The 19,805-nt window shown below is 37.3% G+C and overlaps 1 protein-coding gene across 1 annotated transcript in view; it reads right to left on the reverse strand.

Moving 5' to 3' along the window:
* The window catches only part of Grm8 (glutamate metabotropic receptor 8), an 870,036-nt gene that overhangs the window by 5,713 nt on the left and 844,518 nt on the right, over window positions 1-19,805 (reverse strand). Inside the window, exon 10 of the mRNA XM_052173334.1 lies at window positions 2,977-3,223. Within this exon, the coding sequence (XP_052029294.1) occupies window positions 2,977-3,223 (247 nt within the window). The remainder of the gene's footprint in view (window positions 1-2,976; window positions 3,224-19,805) is intronic.

Here is a 19,805-nt window from a genome sequence, read left to right on the forward strand (position 1 = left end):
TATCTATCTTTTTGATTTTCTCAAAGAACCAGTTCCTATTTTGGTTGATTCTTTGCATGGTTCTTTTTGTTTCTACTTGGTTGATTTCAGCCCAGAGTTTGCTTATTTTCTGCCATCTACTCCTCTTGGGTGTTTTTGCTTCCTTTTGTTCTAGCACTTTTAGGTATGCTGTTAAGCTGCTAGTGTATGCTCTCTCCAGCTTCTTTTTGGAGGCACTCAGATGTATGAGTTTTCTTCTTAGCTCTGTTTTCATTGTGTCCCATAGGTTTGGTTATGTTGTACCTTCATTTTCATTAAATTCTAAAAAGTCTTTAATTTCTTTATTTCTTCATTGATAGTTATCTTTGAGTAGGACATTGTTCAGCTTCCATGTGTATATGGGATTTCTGTTGTTTTTTGATGCTATTGAAGACCAGCCTTAGTCCTTGGTGATCAGATAGGATTCATGGGATTATTTCAATCTTCTTGTATATGTTGAGGCCTGTTTTGTAATTTTACCTTCCAAATGCAAACTTTTAACTCTTCCAGAATATAATAAGTTCACCTTCCTAAACCTTCATGTTTGTAATCATTCTTTTTATTAATTCTAGAAAAGTCACAGAAATGTGTTCTCTGGTTATATAATTTCCACTTTAGCATCCACAGAAAATAACAAGGAAATAGCCAGTGTTTGAGATTTATTTAACAATATAAGACCAATATTCATTGAAAATAGATATTTTACTCTTAGGGGAAACTATTTGCTCTTCAAGGGCTTGGACAAAGATATTGATTTTTTTGCCTCCCATCCTGTTCCTTAGGTGGGCCTGAGATGATTGGTATTTATTCCATCAAAATGCTAGTTGTTTCCATTTGAAACTCCATTATATCCTTTTCTGGACTGCTACAAAAACATGGGTCAAGAAGTCTCTGGTGATTCATGCTTCCAGTGCCAGCACTAAATGTGCATATTGCCAAGAGCAGCTTACTGGCATCTGCACAGGTTTAAAATCCCTATACTGACGCTTTCAAATTGAAAAACTAAAATGTTCTGCTCCCAAATCACTAGCATTTTGATAATAGTCCTGTCACTGGGAAAGTGTTCCATCTATCATGGGAGGTGATCATAGGTATGTGCTATTGAAATCAGCTCTTGTGCGTTCAAAAGTCTGCTTTGAAAGAATGGTGTCTGTGTGGGAAGTTTTTGTGGAGTTGTGACAGGTTTCTTTCTAGGAACGTAACTGACATTTTTACTAGGTAATCTCCTGGAGTCAGGACAGCTTCTGAAGATGGCTTAAGCCATTGAGGCTTTACATTTATTTTTAATTTATTAGTTTCTTTCTAAACAGTGTGTGTGTGTGTGTGTGTGTATGCATGCACACATGCCTCTGAGTATATATAGAAATCAAAATGCAACTTATGAGCTTTGATTCTCTCCTTCCACTAAATGGGACCCTGGATATACTTCAGGTTCAATATTACAATATGCAATCTTCATAGATAACTAGATAGCTTAACTCAGAAAGAGTTTTGTCAATGCAGTGGAAACTATACATTTCTTTAGTAATTAAGCTGAATAAAACCAATTCTGCCTTTTCTTTTGTATTTAATGTCTGTGGGAGTTTGAAAGAAAAGGGCCTACATAGACTCAAGGAGTGGCACTACTAGGAGGTGTGGTCCTATTGGAGAAAGAGTTCTACTGGGGAAGTATTTGAGGTTTCAGATGCTTAAGTCAATCTTGGCAGCTCACTCTCTGCTTGCAGCCTACAGATCAGGGCGTAGAATTCTCAGCTCCCTCTACAGCACCATGTCTAGTGGTATAATGCCATGCTTCTTGCTATGACGAGAATGGACTAAACGTATGAACTATAAGCCAGCTTGGATTAAATGTTTCCTTATAAGGGTTTGCATGGTTTTAGTGGCTCTTCACAGAAACAGAAACCCTAACTAAGACAATGTCAAAAGAAAACCAAACAAAGAAAAGACCCTGCTGAAAGATTCTGGGAGGAAGGGAGTATTTTTTCTTCTTAGATATTCTTATTTTTCTGATATAGGGGCTTATAATATAGCCCAAGCAACAGATTCACAAAACTCTTGCCCTAGACTCCTAACTTCTAGGATTAAATTAATATAAATCTATACTATTTCATTCACAAAGACAGAGAGACAATCTAGAGTAAAAATTTCAGCTTTAATTTATTTCTACCTAATTTGTGTATACAACCAGGTAATTTGAATGAAATTTTTATTATATTCTACTTTCTAAATTTTTACAATACAAAATCCAACCTGTTTACTGTCTTTTATAGATACCAAGAAAGCCTTAACTGTTAATTTAAATTTTGCCAGATTATCCTTAAGGCATCACTGTTACCATATGATGTTTCTGGGTCAACTACAGAGCAAAGAAATGTAGATGAAGAAAGTGGTCAAAAGGATTCTGTCTTCAGGGTCAGGTGGCCTCCACAGCTTATTTTAAATTAATATATTCAAGCAAAAAAATATCAAGGAAATTCAATGGAAGAAAAGACCTGAGGGAACCAAGTACTTATGATGACTCCATTCCACATATTAACAAACTCTTCTCTCATTTTCCCCCAAACCCAAACAAACTGTCATTTAATGGTGCAAGGTCTGGAGTCCCTCTTTCCCCAAGTATAACTTTAAAAGTAACAAAAAGAGGCCAACACTGAAGCAACAAATACTGTAGAATAATTGTAAATGAAACAGCATCCCTAATGCAAGGCCCTAGAGTCCTCAAAGGAGGAGCTACATTGCAGTACTTCTTAGAGACTTCAGCTGGGTAGTGTGTATGCTGGGAACAACTACTCATTTGTAAACATTGAGCCCTCATCCAATGGTTCTGACTGTTGTTACAGCCTCAGGGTTTGTGTGTAATTATGCTCATAGAACCATGACTAGTAGAAGAATGTTCAACGTACATCTATTAGGAAGTGCTCCCGCTCTTGACCATCTGAAAGTCTACAGATGACTTACTGTTGGTTTCAAGACTCTCACAGAGTTCACTTTTCACCTCTCCATTTGGTCTGTCATTCCCCTTTTGGATCAGCTTGCTTTGCATGGTAGCAGCTGTGACCACAGCCTTGAAGCTTCTCTTACGTTTTTGAACATTCTGTTCTGGATGAAAAATTATAATATAAACTTTGGGCATATAGAGCATTCCCAGAGACACTGAAGCACTTAGACTCATGGAGACAGTAAGTGTTGTTGTCTGGATGTACATCTGAGGAGAGGAAAAAAGAAAGAAAAGGAAACGTGGTTATTAAGTCTGACTAGAAGGGGATAAAGCAAATAACACACCATTTTCTAAAATTATTCCAGTTTCTCTCCTATAGCTATATTGGAGAGTATTTGTGGAAATTGCCCTTGACTGCAGTCAAGCTTTCATTATGACAAACTACTAGTAAAGATGAGTGATTTTGTATTTTAAAATCCTTACTCCTTAAAACAAATTGAGAAGGGGTGGAGCTTATGTTACTTTTTAGATGATAAGTCACATATGGAAGGGAATAAAATACTATCTGAGAAGAGACTAATACATTGTACTACATCATTTTCTTGCAAAGGTTCCAGTGGCCCAGATGGTTATCACAATACTTGAGCAAAGAGTATATTACCTGTAGTGAAGTCAGAGACAGTATAGCAATATAGGTTATCATGATATAAACTGCTTCTACAACATCATTGTTCTTATATCATTATGTAGTTTTCACCACCAAAACTGGTAAAAAAAAAAAATCACAAACATGATAAAAGGGCTTGGTTTTTTAATAGCCTGTCTAATGAACATTTTACAGGATTTCTCATTGTTTATATCACATCACTATAAATATAAGACTTTTAACAAAATGTGAAAGAACTCCTCCTAGGAGTTTGAGAGGAAATAAAGACTTTGAGTGCTTAAGAAAACTTTTAGTTCTTGAGGAAGACCCAGGGTCAATTGTCAGCATATAGTGGATTACAACCATCCATAACTCCAGATCCAGGAGATTCAAAACCCTTCAATGATTTCCATGGGCACTGGAAATCCATGAGGTACAGAGACACAGATGCAAGCAAATTACACACATACAAAATATAATAAATATGTATTTAAGAAAAAGAAATAGTTCCTACCATCAGATGTCAAAGACATGTCTTAGCAGTAGAGTCACAGAAGCAGATTTTGAAAATCCGTTCTTTGTATTGATTCCTTATTGTATATCAATAATATAAGATTGATGTTCTTATGGGAAATATAGAAAAAGATAAGAAGCTGGGCAGTGGTGCCTTTAATCCCAGCACTTTGGAGGCAGAGGCAGGTGGATTTCTGAGTTCAAGGCCAGTCTGGTCTACAGAGTGAGTTTCAAGACAGCCAGGGCTATACAGAGAAACCCTGTCTTGAAAAAAATCCAAAAATAAAAAAAAGAAAAGAAAAGAAAGAAAAGAAAAAAGAAAATAAAAAGATAAGGAACATGAGATTGAGAAGGAGATATGTCTGTGGGGACACAAGGAAGAAGTAGCTGATGAATATCATCAAAATACATTGTGTACTTGTTTGAAGTTTTCAAAGAATAAAAATACAAAGGATCATAAAGAAAGGGGCAAGAACGCAAAGAATATGGCAAAGTTCAAACTATACCCACAAATATTCTAAAACCATTTGAATTGATAATCATCATCAGGATTTCCTCAGATTCTATTGAGATAATTCAAACTAAAATCAAAGATAATCTAGAGCTCAAGTAACTTTTAAATTATAGAAACTCACTAACTGGATTTGTAGGTTTTTTAAATGTATCTTAATTAGTTTTGTTAACTATATGGTATAAACAGTGTGGGACGATTAGTTTGAATTGTCAAGTTGGCTCACTCTAGAATCACCTGATATGAAAGTCTCAAAGACAGACCATCACAATCAGAGTGGCTTGTTTATTTATCTATAGAGGATTGTCATTATACTGTTAATTGATGTGGGAAGAACCAGCCTAATGTACGTAGACAGGGGATTCTAGACTCTATCAGTGAAGAGAAAGGACTATACACAAGTAGACTGCTTTCATGCATTTTCTCTTTAATATTGGTTGTGGATATGACTAGCTGATTTGAGTTTATACATTGACTTCCACACAATGGTCAGGTATAACCTGGAAAGAAATATGTCCCAGCAAACCAAAGTTTGAATTCTAGTGCCATCCCACATGTGTTTTTGTCTGTGTATATGCCTGTCTTTCTGTCACTGTCTCTGTCTGTCTGTCTCTCTCCGTCTCCCTCCCCCTCCCCCTCCCCCTCCCCCCCCCTCTCTCTCTCTCCTTCTCTGTGTGTTTGTGTGTGTGTGTGTGTGTGTGTGTGTGTGTGTGTGTGTGTGTGTAGACAAGGCAGGAAGATTAAAAATCCTGAGTTTACTAGCATGAGGAAAACCTCAACTATTCCTGGTAGTTGGAAAATGTATGATTTGATTTTCCTCTCTGGCTTTTGAATTTATTACCTAGAAATGCACATGTATAGGGTGTTATTTAATACAATTATATATCATTGTTTAAAATATAGATGCAAAGCAGTAACTCAGAAAAGTTATTCACCATATAAGTTTGAATCTACAAAGGTACTAACAAAGCTTCGTTCCAAGAGTATGTAACAGGGGAAATAATGCGTAGACCACTGTAAAAAAAAAAAAAGGGAGTTTGGGAAGTTATCAGTGGATAGGTAGGTTCTACTAGATGTCCAGGAAAATGTCACTGTGATATCACTTTGAAATAAACAAAACCAGGTTGGTTTTTTTTTCAAATCTAAATACTTCTTAATATTGAAAACTGGATACCTTGGATAACACAACAGCTTGACTTCTTAATGTGGTGTGCTAGTAAGTAAAAGAAGGAATGGTACTGTCTTACCCAAAATTATATAAATCCACCAAGAGATACTGACAGTTCTATTATCTTAATTATCTCTTTTCATTCATCTTAGCTCGTCTCTTACCTCCTTCCCCCCAACTTCCCCATGACCAAGGCAAGGGAAGTATTTTTCATCACATCCACTCTGCCCTGCTATTTTCTCAGCTTCCAAGTCCGATTAATATTTTGAACATGAAATAGTTGGGTACTTTGAAGTCAAGGTAAGTCCACTTTCCTCTCTGGAAAGGCACAAAGGAGAACCCAAAATGGGGCACACAGATGCGATGTCTTTTTCTAGGGCCTATTACAATCTTCTTTGCATTCTATAGACATCATTTGCACACCTCCAAGAACTCCTGAATGTAGGTCTTGACCTAGAATTCTAAAGGAAGGAAGGGAGGTAGTCTATTTTTCTGTGATAATGCTCAATCTTTTTCTTTCAAACACCTACTTGAACTCGGGCCTCCATTGATACTGGCATTTCACCCGATGCTTTCTTAATTCTTTGGCAACTGAAGAAACCTATTCTAATAAATAAGAAAGAAAGGAGCTTCGTGTTACCCTCCTTTATTTCTTATACCATAAACTGTGGCACCCTCTGAAATCAGCTTCACAGTTTTTAGCCCTTTTCCATATGAAAACACACACACACACACACACACACAAATACATATTAGAGTATTTAATTCCAAAAATAAATATTTTCCTATCATTTTGGCCTTTTTCCTAAGAGTAAATAAAATATTCTCTTGTTAAACTATTTTTAAAGTATTTTTTAACCAAAATACATACACACACATGACTGTGAGATAGTCACTCTACTGTGACTATTGTGGTAGATAAACACAATAGGAAAAATAAATATTTTCATGCTTGAGAGAAATTCTGAGCTCTTCACATTCAACGAAATCATGGTAAAGTTTTCAGTTTGGGAAATATCACTGTCCTGGGAAGTTTTCAGTTTGGGAAATTATCACAATAGTGAAGCTATCAGTAGGCTAGAGATGTCAAGCTGTGGCTGTGATTTCACTAGTGAAGACACAGATGTCTTTGATCTGAATTATTTGCTGATTCTCATTACAGTCTCTTTGGGATTAGGATGCATGTTTGTGAAATGACGTGTCAAATCAAAAGCTAAAAATGAAGCATTGTGAATAATGGCTATAACCAAAGTATCAGACTGGTTCATATTTAAGCTCTGAATCCTTAACTTTGAACTACAAGCAATGGTGGTTATCATCTAAAAAAAAACAAAAAAATTAAGCAAATTGTTGTAAAAAAAAAAGATATGGATCACATGACATGTAGAAAGTCAGTTTTGTTAAGTGCTGAAAGGACATTTCTAAGGAAGCTAAAGATCTTTAGGTGGGCATATAGATAGACACTTATAAACCGACAAGTTAGAAGTTGAGGCAAAAGAAGGCAAAAATATGTGTTTATAGCCATGAGAGTGAGCAGCATTATATCAAAGCCATGAGAACTTAGCTATGTAGAGAGAACATTCATCATCAGAATTTACTAGGCACTGACAATCATTAAGAATTGGTATTTGTTACATTCTGAAGACAGAGCTCCAGAACATCATTCTTACATGGTTATCTTCCATCTCTTATGTCACTAGACACAAGATGCTAACAGCATAATAGGCATTTAAACTGAGATTCACAAATTCAAATTAACCAATAGCCATCATGTAGCAAATACTTAGAAAATTATAAAAACAAAATCATTTTCTCATTTTATAAAAGGCAGCATCAAAGTCTCTAAAAAGGAAAGGAAAAAAAAAACTCTAAGAGACAGTCACAAAATAACCAAAGCACTACGTTATACATATATGCACATAAAACTATAAGTTTTGAAAGAATAATTCTATAAAAAAGCAACAAATAAACATTGAGGAAACCAGTCTTTCTGATAAGAATAATAACAAAGTAATCATGCAGTATTTTGTTGTTGTTGTTGTCGTTGTTGTTGCTGATGATACTGATATGAAGATGATGATGATGATGATGATGATGATGATGATGATGATGATGATGGAAACTGACTACAGGCATCAAAATAAAACAACAGTGAGGATTCAGGGTACCAAGTTCTAAGGAAATAAAAGATTTATGGGAGAGACATAGGCTCATGGGAGTTATGGGAGTTGTGAAGATTCTATGGATTAATGTAAGCAATCAAGAGATTGTAATTTAATTTATATATTTAAAGGTCAATATCTAGGGTCAAAGGGATAGCTCAGAAGTTCAAAGTACTGGCTGTTTTTCCAGAAGAATATTATTTGATTCCCAATACCTACACATTGACTCACACTTGTCTATAATTCTAGTACTAAGGGAACTAATAACTTTTTGGCATGATATATATATATGATGAACAGGCACACATGGAAATAAAATATCCATGCACACAATATTACAAATAAATAAATCCCTATAGAAAATGATCACATAAAATATACGACTAAACAATAAATCTTTTAGGTAATTGCAGTAGCAAAATTGCTATCTTCACTGCATCAGTTTAAGTGTTTTATATTTTATTATTATATGTGTTTATATATGTATGTGTGCCTATAGCAGTCAGAAGAAAACATTCAATCTTCTGGAACTGCCATTATAAGTATTTGTGACTCACCATGTAAGTGCTGGGCACTGACCCAGATCCTCTGCAGAAACAACAAGTGTTCCTAACTGTTATGTCATCTCTCCAGCACCCCAACCCCAAATGAATTGTTTTACAATGTCAGTGGATTCATAATAAAAATTGATCATGAACTAGATCCTCTAAAAACAGAAAAATTCCAATAAAGAAACTATTATTTCTTCTAAAAATTACTTAAATAAAAACTCCAGGCACAAAACATCTACAAATCCAGCCACATACAAGGAAATAAAAGTAAAACTCAAAAAGGAGTGTAGGCACATGGAATAAATAAAACTGGAGCATCAAATTAACAGGGGACGCACACACACACACACACACACACACACACGCTGCAAGAACCACCACCATCAGGAACAACAGCAGCCCCATCACATCACACCATCACCACAGCAACACAATAACATGAATCAACAAAATTTTTCATTGATATCTTCAATAAAGATACTAGCAGCTAATGACTGGGTGGAAAAGGTGGAATTTCCAGTTTCCAACAGGCATGCTACAAACACAGGAGAGGAGAAAAGATTTCACTATGCTTCAGAGAGAGAAAGAGCCGCCAGCTTTGTGAGATCTCTGGTGGAGTGACCAGGGACAATTCCCTGATTGGGCCTGAGGATGCAGGTGAGAGATCAGAAACATAAGCTGAGTGCAGATTTAGGAGGCTGAAGAAGGAGAAGATAACCAGACAGCTAAGTAAAGAACAGAATTAGAGGTGTTAAGAATATAAGGGCACATTAGCTTTAGGAGGCTTAGAAGTGTCCAAACATTGAGCTAAAGCATAATTTAAAAAAAAAAAACAAAAAACAAAGATTTCTTTCAACATCAATAGTCAAAGACAGTAAAAGAATCGACAACAACAACAACAACAACAACAACAACAAAAAAAAAACCCACAGAGTAAAAGATGCAGAAACAGGATCCATCCTTTTCCTCCATACAAGAAACATCCTTTCACACCAAGGATAGACATCATCTCAGGGTACAACAAAAGGTATTCTAAGCAAAAGGATGAAAGATGCAAGCTTGTATAGCCATTTTAATACTTGAAAAAAATTATAGTCAGATTTAATGTCTGCCAAAACCAATTGGAAGAGAAAATGAATTACACTATATACTCATCAAGTAAAAATTCCACCAAGAAGACACTGCAATTCTTTACACCCATATACCAAAGAAAAGGTCAACCAAGTTCATAAAAGAAACACTACTACAGTTTAAGTCACATATTGAGAGTCACACTCTGCTATTGGGAGACTTTAATACCATACTCTCACAAACAGACATATCAGTCAGACAAAAAAAATTAGAGAAATTCTGGAGCTAACTGACATAAACAAAACCCAATAGATATTTACAGAATGACACAACCAAACATAAAAGAACATACCTGTGCACCCCAGGAAGCTTTCTCCAAAACAAATTACATACTAAGACACAAAGCAGCTCTCAACAGATGCAATAAAATTGAAACAAAATCCTGCCCCCCATCTTACCACCATAGGTTAAAGCTAGTTATCAGCAACAGAGAGGGAAAAAACAGAAAGCTTACAAACTAATAGAAACTAAACAAATAACTACTGAATGAAAATTGAGGCAAAGAGAACTTAAGAAAGAATTTCTTAAAGACGGCCAGATTTGAATCAAAATGAAAACAGACATACTTAAATTTATGGAACACAATGAAGTTGTTCTAAGGAACAAGTTCATTGCACTAAGTGCCTACATTAAAAAAAAGGGAGACATCCTATAGCAGTAACTTAATAGCACACCTGAATTTTTAATCTTAGCCATTCTGACTGGTGTAAGGTGAAATCTCAGGGTTGTTTTGATTTGCATTTCCCTGATGACAAGTCAAGTTGAGCATTTTTTAACATGTTTCTCCACCATCCGAAGTTCTTCAGGTGAGAATTCTTTGTTTAACTCTGTACCCCATTTTTTAATAGGGTTATTTGGTTTTCTGGTGTCTAACTTCTTGGGTTCTTTGTATATATTGGATATTAGCCCTATATCTGATGTAGGGTTGGTAAAGATCTTTTCCCAGTTTGTTGGTTGTCAATTTGTCCTTTGGATGGTGTCCTTTGCTTTACAGAAACTTTGTAATTTTATGAGGTCCCATTTGTCAATTCTTGATCTTAGAGCATATGCTATTGGTGTTTTGTTCAGGAACTTTCCCCCTGTACCGATGTCCTCAAGGGTCGTCCCCCCTTACACCAGTCAGAATGGCTAAGATTAAAAACTCAGGAGACAGCAGGTGTTGGAGAGGGTGTGGAGAAAGAGGAACACTCCTCCACTGCTGGTGGGGTTGCAAATTGGTACAACCACTCTGGAAATCAGTTTGGTGGTTCCTCAGAAAACTGGGCATGTCACTTCCGAAAGATCCTGCTATACCACTCCTGGGCATATACCCAGAGGATTCCCCAGCATGTAATAAGGATACATGCTCTACTATGTCCATAGCAGCTCTATTTATAATTGCCAGAATCTGGAAAGAACCCAGGTATCCCTCAACAGAAGAATGGATGCAAAAAAAATGTGGTATATCTACACAATGGAGTACTATTCAGCCATTAGAAACAATGAACTCATGAAATTCTTAGGCAAATAGATGGAGCTGGAGAACATCATACTAAGTGAGGTAACCCAGTCTCAAAAGATCAATCATGGTATGCACTTATTAATAAGTGGATATTAGCCTGGAAAACTGGAATACCCAAAACATAATCCACACATCAAATGAGGTACAAGAAGAATGGAGGAGTGGCCCCTGTTTCTGGAAAGACTCGGTATAAGGCAAAACCCAAACGGGGAAGCGGGAAGGGGTGGGTAGTAGAACAGGGGGAGGGAACGGGGCTTATGGGACTTTCGGGGAGTGGGGGACCAGAAAAGGGGAAATCATTTGAAATGTAAATAAAAATATATCGAATAAAATAAAATATAGCACACCTGAAAACTCTATAACTAAAAAAGAAATCACATTCCAAAGGGCTAGTGTAAAGAAATAATCCAACTCAAGGTTAAAATCAATACAATAGAAAGAAAAAACAGTAAATAATTGAATGAATGAGTGAATGAATGAATGAATGAATGAATAAATCAGTAACAAAACAAGGTCGTTGACTCATTTCATACCTATTCAATATAGTACTTGAAGTTTTAATTACAGCAATGAGACAACTGAAGGATATCAGAGATACAAATGGAAAGGAAGAAGTCAAAGTATCTTTACTTGCATGTGATAAGATAATATACACAAGTGACTAAAAATTTCATCAGAGAACTCCTATATCTCTCCTATAAACAAATGAGAAACCAATTGAGAAAGAAATCAGGGATAGAAATACCTCCTATGATTGTGGATAGATAGGATTAATATAGTAAAAATGGCCATCCTTTCAAAAGCCATCTATGCATTCCATGAAATCTCCATCAAAATTCCAACACAATTCCTCACAGATCTTTAAACAATAATTTTGGCTTAATATTCAAAACATTAGCTTCACACAAAACATCCAGCACTCTAAAATAATAATGAATAATAGAATAATTTCTGGAGGCAACATCATCCCCAATTCCAAGTTATAATATAAAATTATAGTAATAATAATAATAATAACATCAGCATGGTATTGACACAAAAAACAAATACATTGATCCTTAAAATCAAACTGAAGACCCAGAATAAATTCACCTATTTGTGGACACTTGATTTTTGATAAAGAAGCCAAAAATACACAATTTAAAAAGGTAGCATGTTTGAAAAATTTTGCTGGTTAAACTGGGAAGCTGGATATATAGGGATAAAAATAGATCCATATCTATCACCCTGCACAAAACTCAACTCCAAGAGGATCAAAGACCTCGACATAAATACAGACACACTGAACTGGATAGAAGGAAAAGTGGTAAATAGCCTTGAAAGCATTGTCACACAGAAGACCTTCAGAATAGAACACAGGCCTAAGATCAGAAATTGATAAATGGGACCACAGGAAACTGAAAATTCCTGCAAGACCAAGGACATGATCATTCAAACAAGGTTGAAGCCTGTAGAATTGGAAATGACTTAAACCAACTACATATACAATAAATATCTAATATCAGAAATACATAAAGATCTAAAAAAAAAACCACTAGACATTAAAAAATAGCCCAATTTAATAATGTTGTAGAGATCTAATAGAGACTTCCCCAGTGTGGAAAGCAAAAGGCTGAGAAACACTTAAAGAAATGTTCAACAACCTTAGTTATCAGGGAAATGCAAATCAAAACCACTTGGAGATTTCATTTTATACCTGCCAGACTGGTTAAGATTAATACAAATAAATGACAGACAGCTCACACTAATGAGGATGTGGAGAAGGGGGAACATTTGTCCACTGCTGGTAAAAGTGCAAACTTGTACAGTCATTTTTTTATGGAATATATTCTTCACTTACATTTCAAATGGTATATCCTTTCCTGGTTCCCGCCTCATCAAAAACTCCCAACCCATCCTCCTAGCCCCTGACTCCAAGAAGATGCCCCTCCACCCAATCCACTCCCACCTACACCCCCCCTCGATTTCCCCATTCTGGGACATCTACTGACCCTTCATAGAATCAAGGACCAGTCCTCCCACTAATGCCCTACAAGGCATTCCTCTGCCACACTTTTGGTTGGAACCATGTGTACCAATTGGTTGATGACTTAGTCCCTGGGAGATGATGACACCATCATTCTTCCCATGGAGCTGAAAACCCATCCAGCTTTTTCTTTGGAGACCCCATGCCCAGTCCAATGGTTGGCTGCTAGCATCTGCCTCTATCTGTAAGGCTCTGGCTGGTCCCCTCCAGACACAACCATAACAGGCTCCTTTCGATAAGTATTTCTTGTCATCCATAAGAGTGTCAATGTCTGATGACTTTTTATAAGATGAATCCCCAGGTAGGACAATCTCTGGGTGGCCTTTCCTTCAGTCTCTGCTCCACACTTTGTCTCCATAATTGCTCCTGTGAGTATTTTCTTCCCTTTCTCAGAGGAACCTAAGCACCTCCACTTTGGTCTTCCTTCTTCTTTAGCTTCCTGTGGTCTGTGACTTGTAACTTATTTATTTTGAGCTTTTGGACTAATATCCACTTACAGTCATTATTGAATTCTCTGTGACAGTTTCACAGGAAGATTCAGCTCTACCACTTTTTGGCATATATCAAATGACAACTCTTAGTTAGGGTTACTCTTGCTGATATGAAATGCTGTGATCAAAGTGCCATGGGATAAAACAGTTTTAGTTCATCTTACACTTCCAGATAATATTCCATTGAGTAAGGAAGTCATGAGAGGAATCAGAAAGGGCAGGGGTCTGGAGGCAGGACCTGTTGCAGAAACCATGGAGAAGTGCTTACAAGTTTACTCCCCATGGCTTTCTCAGCCTGATTTCTTTTAGAACCCAGGACCAGCAGGACAGGAATGGCACCACCCAAAATAGAATAGGTTCTCCCCCAGAATGTCTAACAGCCAATTAATAAAATTAATTGTAATTTTTTATTGTAATTGTAATTAACTGTAATTAATCTGTAATTAATAAAATTCCTTACAGCCAGATTTTATGTAAACACTTTCTTATTTAAGGCTCCCTCATTTCAGATAACTCTAGCTTGTGTCAAGTTGACATAAAATTAGCCAATACAGGATGCTTCATCCTGCAGCAAGATACTCAGATACTCGCCCATATCCAGTATCGCTCAACCATGTTCATCCATTGCTGCTTTTTACCTAATAGCCAGAAATGGGGGGATGACGACAACAACAACGAAACAACAGCAGCAACAATAACAAACCCAAAAACGAAAAAAACCCTAGATGTTCCCCAGCAGATTAAAGGACCAAGAAAATGTGCTAATTTTACACATCAGAATATAATTCAGCTGCTTAGGAAAGAAATCATGAAATTTGCAGGTAAATAGATTAAACTGGAAAATAACATCCAAGGTAACACAGACAAATAAAGAGAAATGTGAAGCACACTGACTTATATGTTGATATTAGCTATTAGATCAATGAGAACCAATCACTAGAGGTTGGTGACAGAGTAAGGGACTAGGGTGGAGTAATAGATCTTTCTAGTAAAAGGAAATAGAAGAGATAACTATGGATGAATGAGGAGGAGGACTGGAAGAGGAAAAATGTAGAGAAATGGTGTGAGAAGGCCCTCTCAGCTTGCTAGCTGTGAGGCAGTCTAGGATCTGAGGAAGCATGCTTTCTCAAGCAGAGAATCCCAGTGCTCTGCCACGTAAGTTGCATGTCTGAGGGGGTGGCTTTCACAGTCATTTTCTCATGAGAAAATAACTCTGTATTTATAAGAACAAACACATCTAAGAGTTGGACTGCTGATAGATTTGTCAGTCTGCAAGGAGGTTTGGGTCACTCTGAACCAAGATAAGCTATTGCTAGGAAAACAGCAGCTGGTGAGAACAAGAAGCTATGGGAAATCTTTATACTGCTTTGCCTTTAAAAGAAGTTGAAACTTTGAATAAACTGCATTGACTGACTTAACTGTATACCCTTCTTCTCCACTTCCCCCTCCCCCACTGTATCCTAGTTAATGTGGCTCTACCCTTGGGACTCCAATGCACTATATGTTGACAGGAGATCAAGTGGAAACTGAGAGAAGAGGGAGGTAAAGAAGGAACTACAAGGAGAGACAGCTAAAATTAAATGTCATTCAAGGGGTAATATGGAATCCTAATACAATTGAAGCTTCCTAAAATATACACATATATACATAAGTCACCTAAATGACATCACTGATGGCATACATATAAGTGAGGTATTGGTCAAAGGGGTCCTATGGGAATCCCTAAACACCCAAGATTTTGCCAAGACTATAGGTTGCTCTGCATAGGTCCTATGGTTGAAGATAATGCCTACATGATTAATTGAACATGGAGATGCTGAGCAGGTCCTTACTTAGAGCCTTTACCACTACAGGTTAGTGTTCTCAGGAATGGAAGTTAGTCTGCATGCATGCTACTGAAGGTGAAATGAAATAACAGCCTAGTTACAGACCTTTTGATCTACAATGCTGTCTTGCCTGCAAGTATGCTATTGCAATGGTGGCACATAGGTTTTAGGAGTAACTAATCAATGTCTGGCTTGACTTAAGGCCTACTCCATGATATGGAACCCCCACCACATGCTGCCTGGGCAATCAAGAATCTAAAACTACATAGCCCAGGGACCTAGCATAAAAGCAAATATTACAGTTAAGAAAAGGCAATAAAATGACTCCTAATGATATTCTTCTAGACTCATAGATCAGTGCCTTGCTTGGCCACTATTTGAAAAGCTTCCTCTTGCAGCAGATGGAAACACATATAGAGAATCCACAGCTAGACATTATGTAGGGAGTAAGAAGCTTTGGAATGCTCTGCTCTAAACAGGATGACTCCATGAAATCCTCCCCCACTAACCTGGTAGAAAAGAATGCAGACAGAGTATAAGAATGGGTGGAGGGGATGGAGATAATGAAGGGGATGGAGGGGATGGAGGAGCCCAAGGAGTAGAGACCTTCTAAACAAACAGCATCCAAGTTCATATGAAATCACAGAGACTAAGGCAGCATGCATAAGGCCTTCACGGGTCAGAACCTGTTGGGGTCCTAGAGCTGAAAGGAGAAATGGACAGATAGATACTCCTATCCCTAACTAGAAGCTATTTCAAATTGATAACCACTGGAAAATAAAACTTTAATTTTCTCTATGGGAACCTCACTGTGGAAACAAACTACTCTTAAGTGTAGGCTGCACGCCCCTCAGTAGATGGCCAACAGAAAATGAACTGAATGATGTCTATGCAGGATTCTTATCTCATAGTGTGGGGTCCTGGATTTTCTTTTCTTTTTAATTTTATTTTTGTTTTTTATCCTATAGGTCCTTTGCTTACATATTATGGCTTCCAGTTTTGTGTTTTTATGGGCTCCCTGAATATGTAAATGAGTGAGTTACTATATTCATATCTAGTTTTTTTCTTTTTTCTGTTTCTTTCCTGGGGCTCTTTTTTCCTGGTTGGTTTTGTACTATTCTGAAAATGCTCTTTTTTTGTCTGTTTTTTTTGGGGGGGTCTTTTGTTTTTTTTTTTCGAGACAGGGTTTCTCTGTGTAGCCCTGGCTGTCCTGGAACTTACTCTGTAGACCAGGCTGGCCTCGAACTCAGAAATTTTCCTGCCTCTGCCCCCCAAGTGCTAGGATTAAAGGAGTGCACCACCACCGCCTGGCTTGTCTGTCGCTGTTATCTTATTTCATTTTTTAATATTATCCCTTAGATAAAGAAACTCCTGTTTGGGTTTTTGTTTGTTTGTTTTTTAATGAGCTATCAAATAGGGAAGGATCTGGATGGGAAGGGGTTAGGGAAGAGCTGGAGGAGTAGAGGGAAAGGAAAACATAATCAGGATATAGTATATATAAAAATTCTATTTTCAATAAAAGAAAACATGGTAAGATATGACTAATCAACATAGAAATGAGAAAGAAGTTATAAATACGGGTACAAAATTAGGTTTTGAAATTTTAAGTGCAAATTATGCATAACTTCATGCCTCTAACTATAATATAAGAAAATGCATAATTACTTAGGAATAATATGCATCTGGAACCCCCTACTCATTCCTTGCAGAAGCTGGGAAAGTCTCTCTGCCTCCAACCCCACTTTCACAGAGAATGCTTCACCTCAGAGTCTGATTCAGGGGAAATGTCTGGACTGACATGTCATCACTCTGCCTCCCTGTGTTTCAGGCAACTCACCCAAGAGTGACCACCAAGGAGCTCAGTGTTTGACCATGTATGGATGCAATCCCAGCTCCTAGTTCATATTTCATTACTACCTGCCTAAATTCTGTAACCCCCCCCCTTGCTTTAGCCCAGATGTATAACTTCACTGAGACCTCCACCAGTGAGATCAGAGAACCTACCGAGAGCTAACTCCTAATAACACTGCCTTCATTTACTTTTAATCCAGTCTAGTCTGGCCTATATCTGTGTCATCAAGGGGGCGAAAATACCTATCAAATACAGTTGGTTTGAAGTAACCTGGGGCGATGGAAGAAATCAGAAAGAAAATTTAAGAACTAACATTGTTCTTAGACCATGGAGGGAAGTCACAGAAAAAAAATGTGACCCATTCTTGCTTCTTTCCCCTTTGAGAAATTTCCACCCATGTTTTGTTGTGGGGTTTATCATTGTATCTTTTGGGTGTGAGAGTTTCAAGTGTGCAGAATCTCTTTTGTAATTTAAACTCCAAGTGTTTTGGAAGCAGACTGGCAACCAAACTTTTTCAGGCTCTTTCCTCAAATACTCTAGTGTCATGCTGCTATTTGAAAGGAAGAAAACCATGAAGTGTGTCTTCCTCCTGTGTATTGAAAGCACTAATGACTCAGACAATGCAGACTTTCCACTGACCCCTTTTTCCTAAATCACCTCTGAAGAGCTTAGCTATTTATTGCTTGGTCTATTAACTTTGATTAACCCTAAGGCTATGTGAGTTGGGGAGATATAAGTGAAGCTCTAGCTGATAAGAGAGCAAGGAAAAAATCACTATCCACATCCATCTCTGCCTCAATGATTCATAACTCCATTTGTGTTCTGGACTGTGATGAAATACATCTTTCACAACTCACTCATTCCTCTACAGGACCTTCTCTTTGATAGATGTCTTGATTTTGACATCCCAGGACTTACAACATGAACATGTCTAGATCATTCTATATAGACCTATCTCTCGCTGTATACAAATAAAAGAGCCTCTAGAACATTCAGATGGATGTCTGACAACAGTATCCAGGCTTCTAGAGAGGAAAACCCTCACGTCTATGATTTTAAACTTGGTGTGAATATCTGATAATGTACTGGATACCAATATTAAACACTTCCTGGAAAGTAGTTATGGAAAGAATATTCAGGAGAATTTAAACTTTTTTCAAATATATAATGACCTCTTTGGGTCCTTACACATGGTCACAATGAAACCACATCATTCATATCAGAGGATATAGCTACATTGTGTAAGTTGCAATCATTAAGGTGTTTTCATCTTCTTCTAGACAAGTCAAAACTATGTCAAATGGTCAATAAGTCATGGAAATAAGGGTGATAGTCTAAATTGTTGTAGATACCAACACAGCCATTTACAAGTAGCAGCTAAATGTCATCTCCTTGTATATTACCTTGCATGTTCCATGTTATTAAAGAGGGTCTAGTTATTCCACAATCTAAGGGTTGATACCCCTAGTCTAATGGCACTCTTGAAACACCTTAAAAGACTTCAACATTTTCATTGGAAACAGAAAAGTGCTACATATTAGAGAAGGAAAGAAAATCTTTCTGTAGAGCCTTTAGTGGAAAAATATACCAAGTGCCTTCCCACAGCAGTTCAGCTAGGCATCAGAACCATTTCTTCCATTACTCTTAAAGACATTCCATTTACAAGGATTCTGACCTATGGAGGAAGATATATACAAAGAATATCCTAAAAGACATGAGTTTTTCTTGTGGTGTTCTTGACTCCTCTGGCTTCTACAATCCTTCGTCCTTAGCTTCCACAGGATTCCCCAGGCTCTGCCTAATGTTTGGCTGTGGTCTGTTCATCTCTTTCCATCAGTTATTAGGTGAATCCTCTCTGATGCCAGTTATGCTAGGCTCCTGTCTGCAAGTATAATAGAATATCATTAACAGTGTCAGGGTGGGCTCCCTTTTGTGGCCTGAGTCTCAAGCTGGGATAGACATTGGTTGGCCACCCCCTCTAATTCTGCTCCATCCTTACTCCTGCACATTTTGTGGCAGGATAAATTGTAGTTGAAGGTTTTGTGCCTGTGTTGGTGTCTCAATCCACTTCTGTTGGTTACAGAAGATAGCCTGTTCGGGCTTGATTTCCCCATTGCTAGTACTCTTACCTGGGACACCTACATAGATTTCTTGTAGTTTCCATTGCCTTAGGTCTCTAGCTTGTCCCAGAGATGCTCCCTTATTCCAGTGCTCTCTCAGTACTCTTCCTCCATGGATATTCATCAAATGAGGTGATACAATTGGGTCCTTCTTTACCCCCTCTGATGCAGTTGGTCCATTAAGCTCATATTGTTCCTCAAATACCTGACTTTTAAACCATAATATCCTTAATTGTATGTGCTCATTAATCATTCTCCTTGTATGTTGTGTTTTGGTTCTGTTGTTTGTGATTCTGATTCTGATTCTGGTTAACATCTGCTTTCAATTCCAAGGGATGTTTTAATTCTGTA

This window comes from Apodemus sylvaticus, chromosome 2 (genome assembly GCF_947179515.1).
Source record: "Apodemus sylvaticus chromosome 2, mApoSyl1.1, whole genome shotgun sequence".
Classification (NCBI taxonomy): Eukaryota; Metazoa; Chordata; class Mammalia; order Rodentia; family Muridae; genus Apodemus; species Apodemus sylvaticus.